Source organism: Oryctolagus cuniculus, chromosome X (assembly GCF_051225735.1).
Source record: "Oryctolagus cuniculus isolate XC-2025 breed Fujian yellow rabbit chromosome X, ASM5122573v1, whole genome shotgun sequence".
Taxonomy (NCBI): Eukaryota; Metazoa; Chordata; class Mammalia; order Lagomorpha; family Leporidae; genus Oryctolagus; species Oryctolagus cuniculus.
The window spans coordinates 22,137,953-22,161,393 of NC_142888.1; the positions used below are offsets into that span (position 1 = coordinate 22,137,953).

General features: G+C 40.5%; 1 protein-coding gene and 1 long non-coding RNA gene across 3 annotated transcripts in view; one reads left to right on the top strand and one right to left on the bottom strand.

Annotated features, from left to right (window-relative positions):
* Positions 1-252: 252 nt before the first annotated feature.
* On the bottom strand, positions 253-9,436 carry LOC149119572 (uncharacterized). 2 transcript variants are annotated; one of them, XR_016227946.1, is made up of 5 exons: positions 9,360-9,436; positions 9,083-9,262; positions 8,536-8,775; positions 4,787-5,018; positions 253-771 (listed from the first exon to the last, which is right to left on the bottom strand). It is a non-coding gene; the product is annotated as an uncharacterized LOC149119572 (long non-coding RNA). The 2 variants fall into 2 exon arrangements; XR_016227945.1 differs by lacking the exon at positions 253-771 and adding an exon at positions 4,017-4,128.
* A 2,532-nt stretch (positions 9,437-11,968) lies between these two features.
* The window catches only part of CFAP47 (cilia and flagella associated protein 47), a 375,387-nt gene continuing 363,914 nt past the window's right edge, over positions 11,969-23,441 (top strand). Inside the window, exon 1 of the mRNA XM_089324690.1 lies at positions 11,969-12,288. Within this exon, the coding sequence (XP_089180816.1) occupies positions 12,079-12,288 (210 nt within the window). The 5' untranslated portion in view covers positions 11,969-12,078. The remainder of the gene's footprint in view (positions 12,289-23,441) is intronic.

Consider the following 23,441-nt stretch of genomic DNA (forward strand, 5'->3'; position numbering starts at 1 on the left):
GGGCCCTCTACTGCCGCAAGCAGCGAGCAAGAGAGAGGAGCCCCGAGCAGCTATCTCACACAGCTTTTAAGGGGCAAAACCACAAAATTAACATACCATAGGGTGGCGTAAGTTTATTGGGTAACTACAAGGGGAGGAGGTCGTCGAGGAGGAGGAGAAACGGGGGGCTACGTGCCCTACGTGTCTAAGCTTGGACAAGGGGAGAAGGGGAGGGGGTCATTGAAGAGCAGAAAGGGGTGGCTACGTGCCCTACGTGCCTCACGGTTTTTTTTTGTTAAGCTTGAACAAGCACAGGGGAGGGGGCTTATGTGCATACCAGGATGTTCAGTTGCCCTTATCTCTGGGTAGTAGCTATCTGCTTTCTCTGTGAACTTAGTTTACTCCCCATTTCCCAGGACTGTTTCTGGAATTGCTTGTCTTAATTTTTGTTTTGTTTTCTTTTGTTTTGTTTTGTTTTGTTTTGTTTTGTTTTATTAAGGCCATTTTTATGGCAGCTCTCGGCCGCTCCTTTCACTGGGAAGCCCATGTCCTTTATCAGAGTACCAGGTTCAAGTCTCAGATACTTTGCTTCCAATTCAGCTTCCTGATAATTTGCACCCTGCGAGGCAACAGGTGCAATAGCTCAATTAGTTGAGTCCTTGCCAACCTTGTGGGAGACCCAGTTTGAGTTTCAGGCTCCTAGTTTCAGCATGGCCCAGTCTTGGCTGTTGCAGGCATTAGGGGAGTGAACCAGTGGATTGAAGCTCTTTCTCTGTCCCTCTGCTTCTCCGTCTTTCAAATAATATGAAAATAAAAATAAATAAATATCGTTAATGCAATGGAAATGCTCGTCATTTGTGGAAATCATGATAATTTGCTTATAACAATTTATTGAACATTAATCTGAAAACAAACAAGAAACGAGGAATGAAGAGGAGAAAGCAAAGTAGGGAGGAGGGGGAAAGGAGGACGAAGAGGAAAAATAAGGAAACTCTCAAGAGCTCCTTCCTAGGAAGGAGAAAGGAGAGAGTCTCTGCTGTATGATAACAAGGATGAACAATGCAGGTTATCCAACAGTGCCTAATGTAATGAAGTTGGATACACTACAGGTTATATTTTCTTCAAAAATTCAGCAGGAGCAAAACTTTCCTGTTCCCATCTCACCTCCCCACCCCTGGCCCTGAAGTTTAATTACTGGGATTCTTGGATCTCTTTTGTTTCAAAATAGCAGTATCCATTTTAACGCTTGCTCTTTATTATGAATCATCAGCGACTTGCAAATTTATAGATAAGAAAAGCATACTGAAAATGAATATACAAAATTCTTTTAGAATATGTAATATGCTATTACATTACTACTTATTTCAGAGGTTTTTAACTTCCCTTTAGTTACAGTATGCATTTTTAAATGATCTCATTTACTTGACCTGTGTTGCAAGACCTTAGAAATAGATTTTTAAATTTTATTTCAAATAAGTAATAAAAAAGGAGTTCTGAGCTGCACTGAGGTCAAACAAAAAATAAAATATGTACAGAGATATAAATGAATTGTGGGATGAAAGATACTTGAATCATCTGATGAACAATAGTTTTCATAATCACTAGTTTGGGACATTCTTTCACATTGATTTCAGTCATGAACTAGTCGCATTTATTCAGATCCTGATTTGATGGTTCTTGCACTTTATAACTCAACAGGTATAAATGTATTACATCTCAAAAATATTTGCTAAGAAACTAGCCTTGTCTAAAACTGCAGTTATGTAGTTCATTGATCAACTACTAAATTAAAGACAGAACATTTAAGATACAGCATTTTTTACTGCAATAAAAGCATAAAGTTTGAGAGAGGAAGGACAAAATGGTATGGAAATGTAGGACAAAGGTAAATGGCAAAAATATGGGGTACATTGACTGCTGTGAAAAAAAATCAGTGAAATAAATAAAAACTATATTTAGAGGAATTACAGAGCTATAGTAAGTCATAAAAGAGAAATGTAACTAACTATACAAAAGTAAGAGGAATAAGTAAATCATGTTGCAAAATTGATAAAGTATTTCATACAATTATGAATCTCAATAGGAAATTTTAAGCTAACAAATAAGAGTGTGTGTTATCAAAAAGATTAACATCCAGGGGAGACATTTGGTTTAGCAGTTAAGATGCCAGTTAAAATTCCCATGCCCCACATTAGAGTGCCTGGGTTCAATAACTGTCTTTGGCTCTTGAGTCCAGCTTCCTGTTAATGCAGTCCCTGGGAGACAGTAGTGGTGGCTCAAGTAATTGGTTTCTGCTTGAACTGAATTCCGGACTGCTGGGTTTCATAATGGCCCAGCTTCAGCTTTTGTGGACGTTGGAAGAGTGAACCAGAGGCTGCGAACTCTGGCTCTCTCTCTCTCTGCCTCCCAAATAAATACATAAAAGTAAGAGAACAAAAGTAAAAGTTAAGTGTAACTGAAGTGTTAGGTGCAACTAACCAAGTACTCAGTAAAATTTTTGAAGAAATTTCAGAGTAAAAGCATCACAAGAAACTATAGGAAAAATTTGTGTAATCTTGGCATGAGGAAGGCCTTTCCAGGAACAAATAAAAGTATATTTTTAAAACCTTGAATCCATAAAAAAGACATATTTGAGTAACACAATCTTTAGAAAATTTTAAAAAATAGATGATTGTTTATAGATCCATATACATTTGCAAATTTTATCACAGGACAAATGAATTTCCTTTATGTATGCATATGTATGTACATATATATCTCATTTTTGTAATTGATAGCAGATAGATTAACATTTAAAGAAAAGCTATATGAAAAAACAGAATACAGGAAAAATAAAACAAATATATACCATATCGATATTCTTATTGAAAGGCATCAAATATTAAAAGACTTTCAAATAGGGGCCGGTGCTGTGGTTCACTTGGTTAATCCTCTGCCTGCGGCGCCTGCATCCCATATGGGCGCTGGGTTCTAGTTCCAGTTGCTCCTCTTCCAGTCCAGCTCTTTGCTGTGGCCCAGGAGTGCAGTGGAGGATGGCCCACGTGCTTGGGCCCTGCATCTGCATGGGAGACCAGGAAGAAGCACCTGGCTCCTGGCTTTGGATATGCGCAACGCCGGCTGTGGCGGCCATTTGTGGAGTGAACCAACGGAAGGAAGACCTTTCTCTCTGTCTCTCCCTCTCTCTCACTGTCTATAACTCTACCTGTCAAATAAATTAAAAAAAAAAAAGACTTTCAAATAAGTGAAAGATGTTCATTTCCAACGTAATAAGATAAATGCAAACTGAACTTCATGGAAATATCATTTCTCACATAAGAGAATAGTAAAAAATCAGAACATTGGTAACACTATTTTTTATATTGTTACATGACAAATTTCCCAACACGTATTTATTACCTCACAGTTTCCTTAAGCCAGAAATCTGGGTACTGACTGCATGGCTTGATTCTCTGCTCAAGAATTCAAAAGCCAAAACTCAAGCTGCTTACAGAGCTGCAATTTCTTTCTGGAGGAACTATGTGAAGAACTCACTTCCAAATTGATTTAGGTTGTTGCAAGAAGTTAGCTCCCTGCTGGTGCAGGACTGACATCCCCATTCCTCACTGATGTTTGGACAGGGATCTCTCTCTCCATTCCTTATTCACTGCCTGTCCCTCCTAACATGGACCAGTTTGCTTCAAACCAGTGATTTGCATAAAATCACATACTTCAACTGTCCATGACTTCTCATTTATCCATGAGCTTGAGAAAGTTCTCTTAAAAGGGCTGATGTTAGATCAGGTTTATCCAAACACTATTCCTATGTTAAAAAGCTATATCATATGATTCTACATAATCATGAGAGAAACAACTCATCATATCCATAGGTTTTGACAGTTAGTGCCCAATCTCTTTAAGAGGGGCATTTTAGCTCTGAAAATGGCTCTAATAATTCAGCATATAGTAGTGACTAAAGGACTACCACATACTGTAATGGCTTAGGTGTGCGAGTAAATGTATTCTTTATTGGTAGTCACACTATTATTAATATAAACTCTGAAGAGAAATTCGACCTTATTTATTGACAGTTACATCTATCTAATGACAGGTTCACAGACCTTGGATTCAAAAATTCTACTTATGGTAATTATGTGTCACACAAATTCACACCTGTAAGAAAAGAGAATCACAATGAAATTCATCATTACCCTATTTTTTTTTTTTAGTGGGAGGTAAAATAGCAAGGTTTATTAGGGAAGGGATATCCCTAAGGATGGAATGGCACCTCTCCAGACAGAGCCTGAGACTGAGACTGAGAGGGTACCCAGTAGCTCAGACTGGGGGGGAGGGGAGGAGGAAGGAGCGAGGTTACATGGTTGAGTGGAGAGAGTACACCTGGCCAGACCAGGTGGGTGGCTCATCAGAGAGGCAGAGGGCTGAGTGCCCAGTCCAGTTGAGGCTGAGGGTTTTTAAGGAAATGGGTCTTGCTTCCCCACCTCTGCTCCTCTTGGAACAAAGGGCTTTTTGGATGTAAATAGAATCCAGAGCAGGGTGTTTGAAATGCAGATACTGGGCTGCACCTGGGAGACTGTGGAAGATTGTCAGGCAGAAGGGGTGGGGACCTCCACCTGGCAGGTTATCAGGTAGAAGGGGGCAGGGCAGGGCAGGATGTGAATACCGGGCTGCCCCGAAACACCATCAGGGTGACCTTGAGATGAAGCATATGCTGGACATAGATGTCTTCTCTTTAGGCCTTTATGTCACACACACATAAGCTCGTAACTGACTTCCTACCTAACATTCCCCCCTCCCCCTCAAGAGGCAATACCCAAAATTCTTCTTTGGGATTATGGATGGAGTTCCGTTTTCTGTAACTTCTTCAAAGCTGGCATGTGGGCGTCAAAGGGGATTTGGGTATTTCCTCTTGCTATCTGTCTTATGGTGTGTAACAGTGGCCTTGGAAAGACTGTCCTGCTCGGTCCAGAGGGCTGCTCAGGTCGTCCAATGGAATGGGCTGGAAGCCTTGTCTGACGACCATTTGGAGTTCGACAGCTTTTAGTCTGTTAGAGACAAAATGAACAAGGGCATTAAAAACACTTGGTGCAAAGAGAAGCATCAAGATTACAGAAGTTATTGGGTCAAGGAGAGGAAATAGCCAGGATTTCCATGACCAAATGTCAGGCCAGAAATCCCAGCCCTGCTTGGCCTGGTCCTGGAGCTGTTTCATTACCCTATTTTTAATACCAAAAGTTGGAAACAAGGTGTATCAGAAGTCCATCAGTCAGTAAATTATTATATATCCATATGATGGAATACTATTCTGCTATTAAAAGGTGAAGACACTATATACTGATACCATTTACAAAATATCTTCGAGTGAAGTAAGCAGAAAATGAATGGTGTAAGAGTATGCTATTATTAGTGTTTAAAAAAGGAGGGACAATAACCCACCTCAGGGTACACATAGTCATTTCTGGAGATAATTTTGGCTGTCATGATTGGAGAAAGGGAATGTGCAACCTGTATCTATTGCGTAAAGTCCAGGGAGGTGGCTAAACATCCTACGGAGTATGGGGCAGCACCCTACAAAATGCAATCATTTGTCTAAAAATGGCGGTACCCTCCTGGGGTTCCATACCCTAGGCACAGAAAAGCCTCCTGAGGTTCTATACCCCAGGCATGGTGGGGCCTCCTGGGGTTCTGTACCCCAGGTCTGGCATGGTCTTTTGAGATTTAATCTCAGACCAGGAAGAATTCTCTGTGGTCTTCTGTGACGGTACTTCCCAGACCAGATGGCGTTTTCTTTTTCTTTTGGTATGTTACTTTGGCTTTATGTTAGTTATGAAAAAAATTGAGAGCTCCATCAGCAGGCTGGGTAAAATAATGGACCCCATTTTGTGTACAAATGGAGACTCTAGGGTGTCAAAATGACAGCTAATGCAATGTATCCAAGTCACATGCTCAAGACTAATTAGGCTTCTGAAGAGCTATGCCTATTTTTATCTTCTTAGGTCCTACAAAGAGATTGTTCAGCTGTATAGTTCTGCATACATTCCTACAGACTTAATTCTAAGGGTAGAGTTGGAAAACTTGCCATGGGATCCCAAATCCCCATGAGCTGTATGGTAATAGTATTTTTAAGTGTCTAGTGATACTATAGATAAGGTTAAAGAGGAGAAAATTCTCCAACATGGGAAGTCCATATAACAGACTCATAGAATGGCAATCTCTGTAAGTGATACTCAGTGGCCTCAGTGTCAGCCCATAAGGCATTCTGGTCTGACTGAAAAGCCCACAAGAGCATTTCAGGTGCGGAAAGCCAACACAGGCCGGCGCCGCAGCTCACTAGGCTAATCCTCCACCAGGTTCTAGTCCCGGTCGGGGCGCTGGATTCTGTCCCGGTTGCCCCTCTTCCAGGCCAGCTCTCTGCTGTGGCCAGGGAGTGCAGTGGAGGATGGCCCAAGTGCTTGGGCCCTGCACCCCATGGGAGACCAGGAGAAGCACCTGGCTCCTGCCATCAGATCAGCGCAGTGCGCTGGCCGCAGCGGCCATTGGAGGATGAACCAACGGCAAAAGGAAGACCTTTCTCTCTGTCTTTCTCTCTCACTGTCCACTCTGCCTGTCAAAAAAAAAAAAAAAAAGAAAAGAAAAGAAAAAAGCCAACACAATGGTGAAATGAGTGTCCCTCCCTAAAGGATCTCTGTGGTTCAGGCCCCAATGGAAAGAAGTGGTCACCAAAGAAGGATGTAGTCTTCTCAGAATGGAGGGGAGAACTTCCACTTTGCTCATGGCCTTGTCTGAAGACAGATGGGGTTTGCTGATTTAAGAGGTTTTCAAAGCCGAGACATTTCATGTCAAGAGCCTCGGGTGATCAATGACGTCATACATGAGAGTGCCAATTGTTAAATTAACAACAGGAGTCACTGTATCCTAACTTTAAATGCAGGACCTCTGTCCTCAAAGAGTTGTATTATTAGAGTTAATGACAAAATTTGCTCTCAAAGATTTACTTCGTTTGGCCCTTCATTTGTATCTAAATGAACTCAACCAGTAGCTGCTGCTCTAATAGTATCTTACTGTCTCCATATCTCTTGGAGACCTCGGTCATTGGGTAAAGTTGAAAAGGCTAATCATAGTCTTAAGAAAATTCTAGCTAAGCTTTGCTAAGAGACCTCAGAAACGTGGCTTAAACTATTGTCTATTGCCCTTCTCAGGGTAAGAATAGCAGCCAAGACTGCCTTACAGCTTAGTCCGTATGAGATGCTCTATGGAAGGCCTTTTCCCACCTCTGACATCCTCTTTGATTCAGAGATTCAAGATCAGATAAAGTACATTATCAATTTAGGCCAGGTGCAGAAGGTTCAGATGGAGAATGGTAATATAGTTTTCCCAGTGCCAGATCCTAAGACTCATTAGTCTATTTCCTCAGGAGATTTAGTTTTAGTAAAAACTTGGAGGGGGGGGGGGGGCGAGCCATGGCACAGTAGGTTAATCCTCCACCTTCAGCTCCTCCATCTCATATGGGTACCAGATTCTGTCCCGGTTGCCCCTCTTCCAGGCCAGCTCTCTGCTGTGGCCCAGGAGTGCAGTGGAGGATGGCCCAAGTGCTTGGGCCCTGCACCCCATGGGAGACCAGGAAGAGGCACCTGGCTCTTGGATTCAGATTGGTGCAGTTCCAGCTGTTGCAGCCATTTGGGGAGTGAACCAATGGAAGGAAGGCCTTTCTCTCTGTCTTTCTCTCTCACTGTAACTCTACCTCTCAAATAAATAAATAAATAAAAATCTTAAAAAAAATATTTGGAAAGAAAGATCCCCTTCAGACCAGTTGCAGGCTAAATGGAAGGGACCCTACCAGGAGCCTGTGGGGAGCAACCTGGACTGGACTGAGTTACTGGAATTAAGACTTATTCGATGCATCTGCTCTCCCACAATATGGCGCTGGGAGAGAAGAAAACAGCTTCTACACAGCTGCCTCCAGTTCAGCCAATAAACTGTAGGACTTGCTCCTGATTGGAGGAGAGCAGTGTACTCGGCGTGTGGGCAGCTGAGTTAGGATTGGTGGAAGAGGACTATAAAGGAGGAGAGAGATGGCATGCACCAGGAACATCTAAGGGGAACACCTAAGGGGAACACCTGTGCAGCCCCCAAGAGAGCCGGCCGGCGGTGTGCCGCTCCCCTGCGGAAGTGGGGAATGTGGCCAGGGGGAACTGCCCTTCCACGGAGGTGGAAGGGACAGTAGCCAACCCGGGAAGAACCAGCAGCAAACCCGGGGAGGGCCGAGCAGACAAAAGAACAGCGCAGGGTCCTGTGTCGTTCCTCCACGAAGAGGGGGAGCGACAGGAGCCGCTGAGCATGCCTACCTCAGTGAAATTACAAGCCATCACAAGCTGGGTACATCTGCCAAGGATTAAACTTCTACCTCCTGAGTCTTTGCAGGTGCACTTGAAAGATAAGTCCACCTTCTCCTGCGAGCCAATGGAAGATCTCAAATACCTCTTTAAAAGGCAGAGATAAGTAAAGCATTTGCTTTTGTCACATCAAGATAGCTTCTCTTTAAGGCAGACATGTTGTACTTACCTCTTCTTTTGATTCTTTCTGGGAGCTGTTATTGGCAGGAAAACTCCTTAGCGGGTTCTTCTACTGTAATAGTAGAAGATCCTGGTGTGTCACATAAAGCTGATTTTAAAAACCTGACCATTGCTTCAGGCAATCTGGCCAACTTTTACAGCAAGTACTTACATCTGTAGACGAGTACGTACATCTGTGGACACTCTGATTAAGGTAGTTATGGACAACCAACAGATCTTGGAATATAGACTGATGGAACAAAGAGGAACATGTGCAGTGATTAGTGGGATCTGTCACCTCTACTCTCATGGTAGTATATTTACTGAAAGAGACATTCAAAATCTCTATACTCAGGCTAAATGGTCTTAAAAAAATCTGCTCAAGGACAGCCTATCACCACCCACTATCTGGGAATCAGTAGACTATATTCCTCTCTTCCTAAAGGGCACTCCATTTGTAATTCATTTTCTTCCAGTTTTGCTCATACTGATTGATAAACTTGTGTTTCAGAATTCAACAACTTCTGAAAGTAATGATGGACATGCAGGGAACACACCTATTGGCAGTGACTGAAAATTTTCCAGCTCGTGAAATGGATCCATTAGATGAGATAGGAAGAGATTTCCGGAGCCTAGACAGGCAGGGCCTGCATCCGTGATCAACAGGAAGTAGATACAGAAGATATGAGGAGTCTTCATTCTTCAGCACCCTCTTAAGATTCAGGGTCAGAAATCTCCTAGGGGAGATGATGTGGAAAAAGTCAGATGAAGTTCTTTAGCTGGAGGCCACACCTCCCACACCTTCCACACCTCCATGTAATCTCATCAACCTACCTGTCAATCAGATGACCCCTCCCTAGGATGTACCTCCTCCTACTGGTAGCCACTCCCCTTTTTGAAGCTCGTAAGTAGCTTGGTGAAGGGGAGGGGAACTCTTTTCTCTCCACTTTGTGGACCCAGGATGAGCTGAGCAGGGTATGAAACTCCCCTTTTTACATTGCCTGAGATATTAATTTAGGCCCAGCCCAGCCCACAACAAGACCTGCTGAAGTGGCCAGGAGAGGGGCTCCAAAAGAGGCAAAACCTTAGATTGCTATTAATAGTGGGGCTTTAAACACACTTTTGGGAAAAACTGACAATCAGCTAGCAATCAATTACAAGGGGGAGACAAAACCCATTAAAAGACCTGATTTGTAATATTATTTGCCCTGTCCAGCTGGTTCCTGATAAAAGAGCCATCCAGGAATGGTAACAAAAAAAATTAAAAAAAAAAAAAAACAAAAGATAAAAAAATAACAAAAGGTTATCTTTAGCAGATCAAAGTGAATAAATCCCGCTTTACATTCACTGCTGTGTCTGCTTGGTAATTCTTTTGTGCTAAAGAACAGAGACCATCTCTCCTTTCCCCATGACTGAATCATCACTCCCTTGCTATTCTCATGATAAAATTGGAAGCTCCTTAGGAGTGGGACAGGCACTTTTGTTTTGCTAAAGGCACCTTTTGGTGCAGTGGGATTCAGGACTTTGATTTTACTAAAGATAACTTTTGGAGGAAGCAAGCATTTTGCATCCTTTTAGGGGGACTCCCCTTTTCCTCATTTTCCACCAGGACCAACCTGACTGTCTACTGACCCATCTGACTTCTCACGTTATCACAAATCCCTCACTTTGTGATATTACTATCTGTTTTCCAGAAAAAAAAGTATATATGTGTATGTATATATAAAGTCTACATATGAAGTGAATGTGGCAAAAAATTAAAAGTTGTTAACTTTTGTACTTTTAGCTTCAAAATTTTTTTTAAGAATTATTTCATTTATTTGAAAGACAGTTACAGAGAGAGGTGAAGCCAGAGAGAGAAAGAGGTCTTTCATTCCATTGGTTCATTCCCCAAATGATTGCGACAGCCAGAGCTGAGCTGATCCAAAACCAGGAGCTAGGAGCTTCCTCCGGGTCTCTCACCCAGGTACAGGGGCGCAAGGACTTAGGCCATTTTTCCACTGCTTTCCTAGGCCACAGCAGAGAACTGGATCGAAGAGGAGCAGCCGGGACTCAAACTGGCACCCATATATGATGCCGGTGCTGCAGGCTGGGGCTTTAACCCGCTGGGCCACAGCTTCGGCCCCCTAAAAAATAGAAAGGTTCTACCAAGGTGTTTAGGTCTTGAAGTACAAATAGCTGTGGCTGGTGGATGGCGAGGCCATTCCCTTCACGGGGAACATCATCTGCAGTAGCAGGGAAGAAATGAACGCACCTGATATATTTTGAAAGTCGTAGGTCATAGTAGGGGAATTATGAGAAGAGAGTAGCAATTGTGAAGTATGAATGTGAGCCTACTGGAAAAGTCCTCATCTAGCAATGCTCTCCTCTCATAAGCAACACCTTCATTTCACAAACAAAAGAGCTTAAACCTTGAAATAGTTAATAGTTCCTAAAGCATTTATACTTGTTGTGTGGTTCCTGTATGGGCAGTGTTGGAATCACCTGAAAGCTTGTGATAAACACAGATTCTTAGGCAGAATCTACATTTCAACAAAAGATGAGAGAGTGAGTGAGTGTGTGTGTGTGTGTGTGTATTAAGCAAGAAACAATCACGATAACATGCATGTTTTTGGTCAACATTTGACTATGCCTAATTGATATCTTCCTATGCTAATACACACAGATCTTACATTAGTATTCATTGCTAGACTGTAAGTTATTTTACTCATGCCTATTTATTATTCATGTTAATCCAATATTTTGGGTTGTGAGTAACAGTGTGATTACAAAATGCTGCGCTGAGGACCACTGAATAGGAATCTGGGAAACTATGTCCCCTGAATTCCTCCCTTTCTAGTATATCTTGCTGCCTTAATAGACATCCTCCAGTCCCCACAACCCCCCCTGCCCCCAAACACATACTACTTTCACTAATTTTTTTTTTTGACAGGCAGAGTGGACGGTGAGAGAGAAAGATATTCCTTTTTCCGTTGGCTCACTCCCCAGTGGCCGGTGCGGCCGGCGCTGCGGCCGGCGCACCACGCTGATCCAAAGCCAGGAGCCAGGTGCTTCTCCTGGTCTCCCATGCAGTGCAGGGCCCAAGCACTTGGGCCATCCTCCACTGCACTCCCGGGCCACAGCAGAGAGCTGGCCTGGAAGAGGGGCAACCGGGACAGAATCTGGCGCCCCAACTGGGACTAGAACCGGGCTGCTGGCGCTGCAGGTGGAGGATTAGCCTAGTGAGCCGCAGCGCCAGCATTTCACTAATTTTTAAGAGAGGTCCAAAAGAATGCCCAGCATGCCAATGCTATCTTAAAATCCTGTCAAGCTATGACAAAGGGTGGTGTCTCGGGTTGGGGTTGCTATAGTGTATCTTCCAGCTGCTCTGGTGACATCTGCGACCCCTGAGTTCTTTTGTCCCTTTGCAGCTTCTATTCCCATTGCCTACTCACCAGGCAGGCGGGGCCAAAATGGGCGGGGCTTGAGGCTAGCGTGGAACGCTTCACGGTTGCCTAGCGACAATTGTCCACACTAGTCCCAAGTCCCTCAAGTAAGTGACTTTATCCCAGCTATGCAGAGAGAAAGTGTGGACATGAGGAGGAGCTCCCTTGTCCCTCGGGACACAGAGAGTCTCAAAAAGGACATTCAGCTGCAGGTGACCCCGCTCGAGCTGAAGTTCCTAGACACGCTGGCCGGGAAGGTGTATCGACTCCCGATTACTCTGCACAACCTTGGCCGTTCCAACCAGAAGATACGGTTTCAGGAGCCAACCAAGCCACAGGTGACACACTGAAGTGTTCTGGGAACAGGATTTTAAGAGGTTGGGGTGGGGGTAGGGGGGTGGCACGGTGTCCTCTCAGAATGCCTACTCACCAGGTTACTTAACTTTGCTCCAGAGAGGGAGGGAGTAAGGGAAAGATTTCACTCAGGGTTCCATGATTTAGATGTATGGTGCACGCACATGTGCCTGTTTTCCTTTGTTTAGTTGTGTTTTCCCTTTTGCTGGAAATTGGGAGAATGGGGAGGGCAAGGTAGAGTAAAACTGATCTGGAACTTTCCTGTTTCCTCATCCTTGGTTTGGGAAGAAGGGCAGGGGTTCCAGGGTTGTCTGTAGCAACTCCAAATCTGTGACCTTGGCTTCCTGATTCTGTAGTTGTCTTAAGTAAAATTAGAACAAAAGTCTGTTAACTATCTGTTTAACCATAAAGGGTGTGATAACTCCATGAACAGTAGGATTAGTAGAAAGATTTGTTACTTCATATTTTAACAAACATTTCTTGAGCACCTGCTATGTAATAGGCAGTAGATGAGAGGAATGCGGGATGATCATAGCCCTGACTTCATAGGACTTAGAAACCTAATAAGGGCATTTATTACAGGTGTAATCATCATCAAAGTTAATGTTCTGATTTGCTGGACCTGTGCTATTTTATATTATGTGTGTGATAAACACCTGTTCTCAGGGTGACTTTTGATAAAGAAAATATGATAAGAATTTTTAAATACAAGCAATAAATAACTGAAGTTCCTCAGATATTCCTAATGTAAACTGCATTGACTACAGCTGGAATTATATGTACAGAAATGAAGATTCATAGTTGTTTTTAAAATTATATAGACTTGTACATGCATAGAGAAAAATTGTTAGTGATTAAGAAGGTAATGAGAAAAAGGACTTCCATGTTCTATTTTCTGCTTTTTAAAAAAATAATGTACTGTTTGTACCAAAATGCACATACATCAACAGTAAAGCTTGACAAATGCACACACAAAAACACACCAAGGAACCTTTAGTCTGGATGAAAGCATAGAATAGATGCAAAACACCAGAAGGTCACTAGTCTCCCTTGCCTATAGTTCCTGTAGTGATTATCTATGGAAGTCATCACTATTCTAATTTCTCACACTACAGGCTAGTTTTACCAGTTCTTGACTTTCATATTATAATGGGGATGATGTTTTAATGATTTTTGTATTTGAATTTTTTAAATAAAAAGTACATTTCAAGAAATTGCTAACTGCTCTTTAAATCCAATGGTATCTTATTCCTCTGGGTAACTGTAAAACTAGGGAAAAGTCTATTATTTCATTATTTATCCTATATCAGTTGAATAATATCTACCTGAAAATACATCTTTTGACACTAAAGTTAGCAGGAATTAAACTCAAATTGACAGAAATTTCCATATGTGTAAAAGCACCATTTTATGGATGTTCATGGGAGATTTATATGAATGTCTTCAGTGAGAAGAAACATAATAGTTTTATTTTGATATATATTTAGAGTTGCAATGGCAAAAATCAGACTACAGGTCTTGGCAGTGATAAGAAAACAGCTAAATATGATTACATATTTAGAAGCCAATATCAGTGTGAAGTTTTTTTTGTTGAGAGACCTTGATATGCATTCTTTTTTTAAAGGTTTATTTACTTATTTGAAAGGCAGAGAGAGTGAGAGAGAGAATGAAATGAATGTCTTCCATCTGCTGGTTCACTCCCCAGTGGCTATAACGACTGGAACTGCACTGATCCAAAGCTAGAGTGGAGCAGCTGGGATGCAACAGGTGCCCACATGGGATGCCGGCACTGCAGGCAAAGACTTTACCCGCTGCGCCACAGTGCTGGCCCTGATATGCACTTTATAGGCATAAGGGGAATTAAGGAAAATATATTAGCAAAAATTCATTAATTATCTAGGGGAAAATAAAGAGTAAAGAGAAGGTACTTAAAGGGTATATCATCACTATTATAATTTGTTAGAAAGTTATTCTTTTATCATGAAGGAATACACTCATGCACTGCTTACCAATGGGGATATGTTCATAAGAGTATACTTATGCAAATGAGGATGGCTACAACATCACTAGATGATTCAATTTTATGGGACCACCATGGTATACGCGGTCTATCCTTTACCAAAATATCATGTGGCACGTGACTATACTTGTTTTTCCCTCTTCAAGAACTTATACTAATCCTAGTATTAAGTACCCACTATGTGTCATATACAGTGCCACATATGAAGTCTACTGTGGGTTGATGGTAGAAAAATAAGGAATCATGGTTCTTATATTCAAAAAAGCTAGAGGTGATAGTCCTGTGCTTGATTTTCAGTGCCATCCTTCATTCTTACCAACACTATCCAATTGTGTTTTGCAGATTTGTGTGTCCCCTGGTTTGGTCAGGCCAGTCTCAATCATAATAACACAGACTTCTTTTTATTTTGACCCATGTTTTAATTCTCCTCACCTCCAAGAATCACTGATTTATAAATCCCATCTATCTTTTAAGGTCAACATGTGGTATCATTTTCTCTAAATTTTTCTTATTGTGTCACCCCAAATTATTTCTGTCTTATTCAATGCCAATCACATTTATTTGCAAAGATGCCTTATACTTTGGACTTGTGCCCCTCATTACTCTTGGTAAATACTAGTTTTGCCTTGATCAGTTCATAAACTCCTAAGAGTAGTGTGCAGATCACCTGGCATCAGAATCCCTAAATAATTAATTTCAACATGACCACCATCTGTGGGACTTGCTTATTAACTGTCTTCTGAAAATCTGTTTTGCTTATTCTTGACTCTAGTTGTGTCTGAGATATTCCTACACCCAGAGTGAGTACCTCATTTGTTGCTTCTCCACCTTTTACGTTCATCCTGTAAAGCTAGGCCAAGTATACTCCTCTCATGGATTTTTGTGCTACTTAAGTTTTCATCATTCACATGGCATTCAAATAGCATGAAATCTGCTTCTTGAAAGAGATAGCATTTTCAAGGGAGGGACTCTATCCAGTTGGGAAGAGGCAGGAAGAGCTTAAGTTTTAGAGTCACATGGGTGTTTCTGAATCCTCTATGCTTGAGTGACATTATAATCATTGATTATATTCCACACTTCCCAGTTTCCTCATCTATGTGTTGAGAACCTTAATATCAGCCTCACAGGATCATAGAAGTAGATTGAGATAATAGATGTAGAAAAACCTATCATAAGTATTCAACAGAGTTCAGCTGTATTCTTTCTCCCTGGAAACTAGCAAATGTTTTACTAGAACAAAAGTGTTTTTCCTCTTTGATCTCTTCCTTTTTATTTTTCTTCCAAATTATGTAGCCCAAGTCCCCATGTAGAAAGTATGAAAAATGTTATGAGGGTATTTCAAAAAGTTCATGGAAATGTTTATTATGAAAAAACTATGCATAATTTAAAAGTTTTGCACAAAATTAACATTTAATTCAATTTTCACAAATGTTGAAGTAGCCTTGTACACATTTTCTGTATAAAAATATGTGCATGCATATACTTGCACATGCTTGAATAAAGGTAGGTATGCTGCATATATATATATAAATAGTTGAGCAATATTTTTATTTGGTTGCTCATCCTTTTTTATTTATTAGGTTGTAGGCAACTTACAATAGAATATTAGTTCTGTATCATGATTCTAAAGTAGCCCATGAGATTGCACTGTCCATTTCCAGTTATTTTTTCCTTTTACTCCTTTTTTGATAAAATATTTTACTGAAATATATACATACCAAGAAATGCACATAAGGGTGCAGATAAATGATTTTTTGGTCATCTGATCATACCTCATAACTAGCACCCAAATTAAGAATAAAAGACTACCTATACCCCAGGAGTCCTCATTATTCTCTTCCTCCATTTATTTTCTTTTAATGTGAGAAAGAAGAACGTATTATCATTTTTATAAGGCATCATTCACTGAAGAAATATAACTATATACCAAATTATATGACACCCACAAATTTTTTATATTTTCTACATTAACTACCACAAATAAGAGAAAACATGTGATATTTGTCTTTTTATAACTGGCTTATTTCACTTAGCATAATATCCAGTTGCATCCATGTTGTTGCATATGTCAAAATTTCACTTTTTGTGGCTGAGTAATATTCTGTAGTGTGTGTGTGTGTGTATAATACCACATTTCATTGTCCAGTCAGGTGGTGGACATATAGGTTGATTCCATATCTTTGCTATTGTGAACTGAGCTGTAATTATAAAAGTGCAGGTAACTCTTTGATATGGTGATTTCACTTCTTTTGGAGTGGGATACTCAAGAGTGGGATAGCTGGGTCATATGGTAGGTCTATTTTTAATTTTCTGAGGAAACTCCACACTGTTTTCTATAATGGTTGTACCAATTTACATTTCCACCAACAGTCTATTAGGGTACATTTTCTCCATATCCTTATGAGCTTTTTTGATTTTTGAATGCTGGCATTCTAACTGGGGTGAGGGGACACTACATTGTGTTTTTTTTTATTTGCATTTCTCTGATGGCTAGTGATCCTGAGCATTTTTTCATGTTTATGTTGGCCATTTGTATTTCATCACTTGAAAAATAATTGTTCAGGGGCCAGCACTGTGGCACAATGGGTTAACGCTCTGGCCTGAAGCTCTGGTATACTATATGGGCACCGGTTTGAGACTTGGCTGCTCCACTTCTGATCTAGCTCTCTGCTGTGGCCTGAGAAAGCAGTAGAAGATGGCCCAAGTCCTTGGGCCCTGCAACCACGTGGGAGACCCAGAAGAAGCTCCTGGCTTGGGATCGGCACAGCTCTGGCCATTGTGGCCAGTTGGGGAGTGAACCATCGGATGGAAGACCTCTCTCTCTCTGCCTCTTCTCTCTCTGTGTAACTCTGACTTTCAAATGAATAAATAAATCTTAAAAAAGAAAAATACTTGTTCATATGATTTATACATTTCCTAAATTGATTGATTGGTTGTTGTGTTTCTTGAGCTCCTTATACATTTTGGATATTATTAGTTGCATAGTTTGCATATATTTTCTACCATTCTGTTGGTTGCCTCTTCACTTTGGTAATTGTTTCCTTTGTGGTGCAGAAGCTTTTTAGCTTGACGTAATACTATTTGTTTATCTTTGCTTTGATTCCCAGTGCATTTGGGGTCTTATCCAGGAAGAATTTTCCTATGCCAATATCTTGTAGCATTTCCCGCTATGTTTTTTTCCAGTAAATTTGATGGTTTCAAGTCTTAAATTTATTTTTTTAAAGATTTATTTATTTGAAAGTCAGAGTTACACAGAGAGAGGAGAGGCAGAGAGAGAGAAAGTCTTCCATCTGACAGTTCACTCCCCAGATGGCCACAATGGCCAGAGCTGCACTAATTCGAAGCCAGGAGACAGGAGCTTCTTCCGGGTCTCCCACGTGGGTGCAGGGGCCCAAGGACTTGGGCCATCTTGTATTGCTTTCCCAGGCCATAGCAGAGAGCTGGATTGGAAGAGGAGCAGTTGGGACTAGAACTGGTTCCCATATGGGATGCTGGCCCCTCAGGCCAGGGCATTAACCCACTGTGCCACGGCGCACATATCTTTTATCTTTATATCTTTGATTGTGAGTTGATTTTTGTATAAGTAATATTGGAGTCCTGTTTCAAACTTCTTCATATGGAATACCATTTTTTAAAGAGTGTTCTTTCTCTAGGGGAATGTTTTTATCTCATTTGTCAAAGATTAGTTGGTTGTAGATATATGGATTAATTTCTGGGGTTTCTATTCTGTTGCATTGGTATACATATCTATTTTTGTGCCAGAATCAGGCTGTTTTAATTATAACAACCTTGTAGTATGTCTTGAAATCTGCTATTGTAAGGCCTCCATGTGGTGGAATGAGAAGGCCATGCCAAGGTGGCTGCTGGCAACGGAAACTACCTGGCAACAGGCTGTGATTGGATGGCTTCGGAAACTGCCTGGCAACAGGCTGCGATTGGTTAGCGCATAGATCGCCCTTGACTGGATTGGCTGCCTTGGCTATATAAGCTGCTTTTTACCAACTGAAATAAACGAGTCTGCAGGCTGCTCTCCTCTGGCTTGCTTTCACCCGACTCCCGGGGTCTGTGTGGTGACTCCGCGTCTCTTGCCCCCACCACACCCCTCTTCTCAGAACGAATCCACTGTAACACCTCCAGCTTAATTTTTATGGTTTATGATTGCTTAGGCTATTAGCATTCTTTTATGTTCATATGTATTTTAGAATTGTCTCTTCTACATCTGTGAAGGGTATCCTTGGTGTCTTCATTGAGATCATATTCAATATGCAATTTCTCTGGGTAGTATGGATATTTTGATATTAATTCTTCTAATCCATGAACATGGAAGATTTTTACATTTTTTTTGGTTTCTTCCTCTATTTTTTTGTTAATGCATTGTATTTTTCATCATAGAGATTAAATTTTTTGTACCTTTGGTGAATGGGACTGATTTTATAAGTTTTTTTTCAGCAAGAGTGTTGTTTGCACATAAGAATGTTATTGGGAGCCGGCACTGTGGAGTAGTGGAGTAGTGGGTTAGGCCTCCTCATGCAGTTCCAGCATCCCATATAGGCAATGGTTCATGTCCTGGCTGCTCCTCTTCTAAATCAGTTCTCTGCTATGGCCTGGGAAAGCAGTGAAATATGGCCCAAGTGCTTGGGCACCTGCACTTGTGTGGAAGACCAGAAAAAATCTGCTGGCTCCTGGCTGCAGGTCAGCCCTGCTCTGGCTGTTGTGGCCATTTGGGGAGAGAACAAGCAGATAGAAAATCTTTCTCTTTGTCTCTCCCTCCCTCTCTAACTCTACCTCTCAAATAAATAAATAAAATCCTTGTCTGGTTCCAGATCTTAGTAGTAAGGCTTCCAACTTTTACCCATTCAATATGTTGCTTGCAGAGTGTTTGTTATGTATTGCCTTTACTATGTTGAGATATGTTACTTTTATATCCATTTTTAAGGGGTTTTATAATGAAATGATGTTATATTTTATCAAATGCTTTTTCGGCCTCTATTGTGATAATCATCTGGTTTTATCATTAATTTTGTTGATATGATGTATAACATTTACTGATTTGCATATGTTGAACCATCCGTGCATCCCAAAGATACATCCCACGAGGTCTAGGTGGATGATCTTTTTGATCTGTTGTTGGATTCCATTTCCTAGTACTTTGTTGAGGATTTTTACATCTATATTCATAAGGGATATTGTTCTATTGTTCTTTTTTGTTTAGTCTTTTTCCGGTTTTGGAATTAAAATAATGCTGCCCTTATAGAATGAATTTGGAAGGGTTCCTTTTTCAATTGTTATTAAGTTTGTATTATTTATTCCTTAATAGTTTTATAGAATTCTTTTATGAAGCCATCTAGTCCTGGGCTCTTCATTTTTGGGAAGCCCTCTATTACTGATTCAATCTCAGTCTAGTTCACTGATATATACAGGTTTTCTATGTCTTTATACCTTTATTTTGATACATTCTGCCTGTACAGAAATCTATCCACTTCTTCTAGATTTTCCAATTTGCTGGCATATAGCTGTTTGTAATAATTTCTAATAATTCTTTATGTTTCTTTTGTATTGACTTTAACATCTACCTTTTCATCTCTGGTTTCATTAATTTGTGTCTTCTCCTTTTTTTTCTTTAGTTAGATGGGCCAGTGGTTTATCAATTTTACTTTTTCAAAACCAAGCTCTTCATTTCCCTGATTTTTTTTATAGTTTTTATTTATTTCTCAGATTTTTATTCTATTAATTTTGAGTTTGGTTTGTTATTTTTCTAGGTCCTTGAGATATGTTATTTATTTGATACCTTTCCAATTTTTTGATGTAGACACTTATTGGTATAAGCTTTCTTCTTAACACTGCTTTTGCTATATCCCATAAGTTTTGATATGTACTATTTTCATTTTTACTTGTTTCAAGGAATTTTTAAATTCCTCTTTTTATTTGTTCTATGACCTATTGTTCATTCAGGAGCACATTGTTCAGTCTTCATGCATTTATATATTTTCTAGAGTTTCCTTTGTTGTTAATTTCCAGTTTCATTACATATGGTCAGAAAATATACTTGATATGATTTCAGCTTTATGTTTTATTGTCTAGTTTATGATCTATTTTAGAGAATGTTCCATGCACTGATGAAAAGAATATGTATTCTACAGCTGTGTGGTAGAATACTCTGTAGATACCTATTAGATCCATTTGGTCTATATTGTAGATTGGCTCTGGTTTCTTTTCTTTCTTTCTTTTTTTTTTTTTTTTTTTGGTCTGGTTGGTAAAAGTGGAGTGTTCAAGTCCACAACTACTATTGTGTTGGAGCTTATTCCACCTTTAGATCCATTAGCATTTATTTTATAAAACTTGGTGCCTTAGCATTGGGTGCATATACATTAACTGTAGTCACATCCTCTTGTGAATTAATCTCTTACTCATTACCTAATGGCCTTCTTCGTCTCTTTTAACAGTTTTTTGTTTTAAAGTCTATTTTGTCTAATGTGAGTATACCTACTCCTGCTCACTTTTAATTTCCATTTGCATAGAATATCTTTTTCCATTCTTTCACTTTCAGTCTATATGTATCTTTATTGGTGAAGTGTGTTGTTTCTTTTAAAATTTATTTGTGAGGCAGAGTTACAGAGAGAGAGAAGGAGAGATAGATCCTCAATCTGCTGGTTCCCTTACCAAATGGCTGCAATGGCTAGGGCTGGGCCAGGCTGAAGCTAGGAGCCAGGAGTTTCATCCAAGTATTGCACATGGGTGCAAGGGGCCTAAGTGCTTGGACCATTCTCCACTGCTTTTCCCAGGTGCATCAACAGGGAGCTGGACCAGAAGCAGAGCAGCCAGGACACAACAAGCACCCCATGGGATGCTGGCATTGCAGGGGGCATTCAAACCTGTTACAACTCTGACAAAGTGTGTTTCTTGTAGGTAGTGAATAGAATGGTCTTGTTTTTTGTTTTTGTGCCCACTCAGCCAGTCTGCATTGTTTAATTGGAGAATTTGTCCCATATACATTCAATGTTATTATTAATAAGCAATGACTTGGCCAGCACCACAGCTAACTAGGCTAATCCTCCACCTGTGGCGCCGGCACCCCGGGTTCTAGTCCCAGTTGGGATGCTGGATTTTGTCCCGGTTGCTCCTCTTCCAGTCCAGCTCTCTGCTGTGGCCCGGGAAGGCAGTGGAGGATGGCCCAAGTGCTTGGGCCCTGCACCCACATGGGAGACCAGGAGGAGGCACCTGGCTCCTGGCTTCGGATCTGCACAGTGCGCCGGCCGTAGTGGCCATTTGGGGAGTGTCTCAACGGAAGGAAGACCTTTTGCTCTATCTCTCTCTCTCACTGTCTAACTCTGCCTGTCAAAAAAAAAAATTAGCGATGACTTAGTCCAGCCATTTCCACATTAATATTCCTATTGTTGGTTTTGAATCTCCTTTGTTCTTTTATTCGGGTGGTTCTGCCTTTACATTTATTCATGATGGTGACATTTTTTGCATGACAATGATAATTTTTCTCTGTTTCTGTGTTTAGTGAATTCTTTTTTTTTAACTTTTATTTAATGAATATAAATTTCCAAAGTACGATTTATGGATTACAATGGCTTCCCCCACATACCGTCCCTCCCACCCACTACCCTCCCCTTTCCCACTCCCTCTCCCCTTCCATTCACATCAAGATTCATTTTCGATTATCTTAATATACAGAAGATCAGCTTAGTATACATTAAGTAAGGATTTCAACAGTTTGCTCCCACACAGAAACATAAAGTGAAAAATAATAGATGATTTTTTTTAAATGATGATGAAATCAGATCAGACCTATTGTCATGTTTAATCCCAGTGAGAGTCAAGTTGGGAGTTGATAATTTCTTTCTTTCTTTCTTTTTTTTTTTTTTTTTTTTTTTACAGAGGATCAGTTTAGTATACATTAAGTAAAGATTTCAACAGTTTGTACCACCATAGAAACACAAAGTGAAATATATTGTTTGAGTACTCGTTATAGCATTAAATCTCAATACACAGCACATTAAGGACAGAGATCCTACATGAGGAGTAAGTGCACAGTGACTCCTGTTGTTGACTTTACCAATTGACACTCCTGTCTATGGCATCAGTAATCTCCCTATGCTCCAGTCATGAGTTTCCAAGGCTATGGAAGCCCTCTGAGTTCTCCAACTCTTATCTTGTTTAGACAAGGTCATAGTCAAAGTGGAGGTTCTCTCCTCCCTTCAGAGAAAGGTACCTCCTTCTTTGAAGACCTGTTCTTTCCACTGGGATCTCACTCACAGAGATCTTTCATTTAGGGTTTGTTGTTGTTGTTGTAGTTTTTTTTTTTTTTTTTTTTTTTTTTTTTTTTTTTTTTTTTTTTTTTTCCAGAGTGTCTTGGCTTTCCATGCCTGAAATACTCTCATGGGCTTTTCAGCCAGATCCGAATGCCTTTAGGGCTGATTCTGAGGCCAGAGTGCTATTTAGGACATCTGCCATTCTATGAGTCTGCTGAGTATCTCACTTCCCATGTTGGATCACTCTCCCCTTTATTTATTCCATCGGTTAGTGTTAGCAGGTACTAGACTTGTTTATGTGCTCCCTTTGACTCTTAGTCCTTTCATTATGATCAATTGTGAACTGAAATTGATCACTTGGAATAGTGAGATGGCATTGGTACATGCCACCTTGATGGGATTGAATTGGAATCCCCTGGTATGTTTTTAATTCTACCATTTGGGGCAAGTCAGCTTGAGCATGTCCCAAATTATACATCTCTTCCCTCTCTTATTCCCACTCTTATGTTTAACAGGGATCCCATTTCAGTTAATTTTTAACACTTAAGAATAACTGTGTATTAATTACAGAATTAAACCAGTCATATTAAGTAGAACAGACAAAAAAACTACTAAGAGGGATAATGTATTAAGTTGTTTATTAACAGTCAGGGCTATGCTGATCAAGTCACCGTTTCCCATAGTGTCCATTCCACTTCAACAGGTTTCCTTTTTGGTGTTCAGTCAGTTGTCACCGATCAGGGAGAACATATGGTATTTGTCCCTTTGGGACTGGCTTATTTCACTCAGCATGATGTGTTCCAGATTCCTCCATTTTGTTGCAAATGACTGGATTTCGTTGTTTCTTACTGCGGTATAG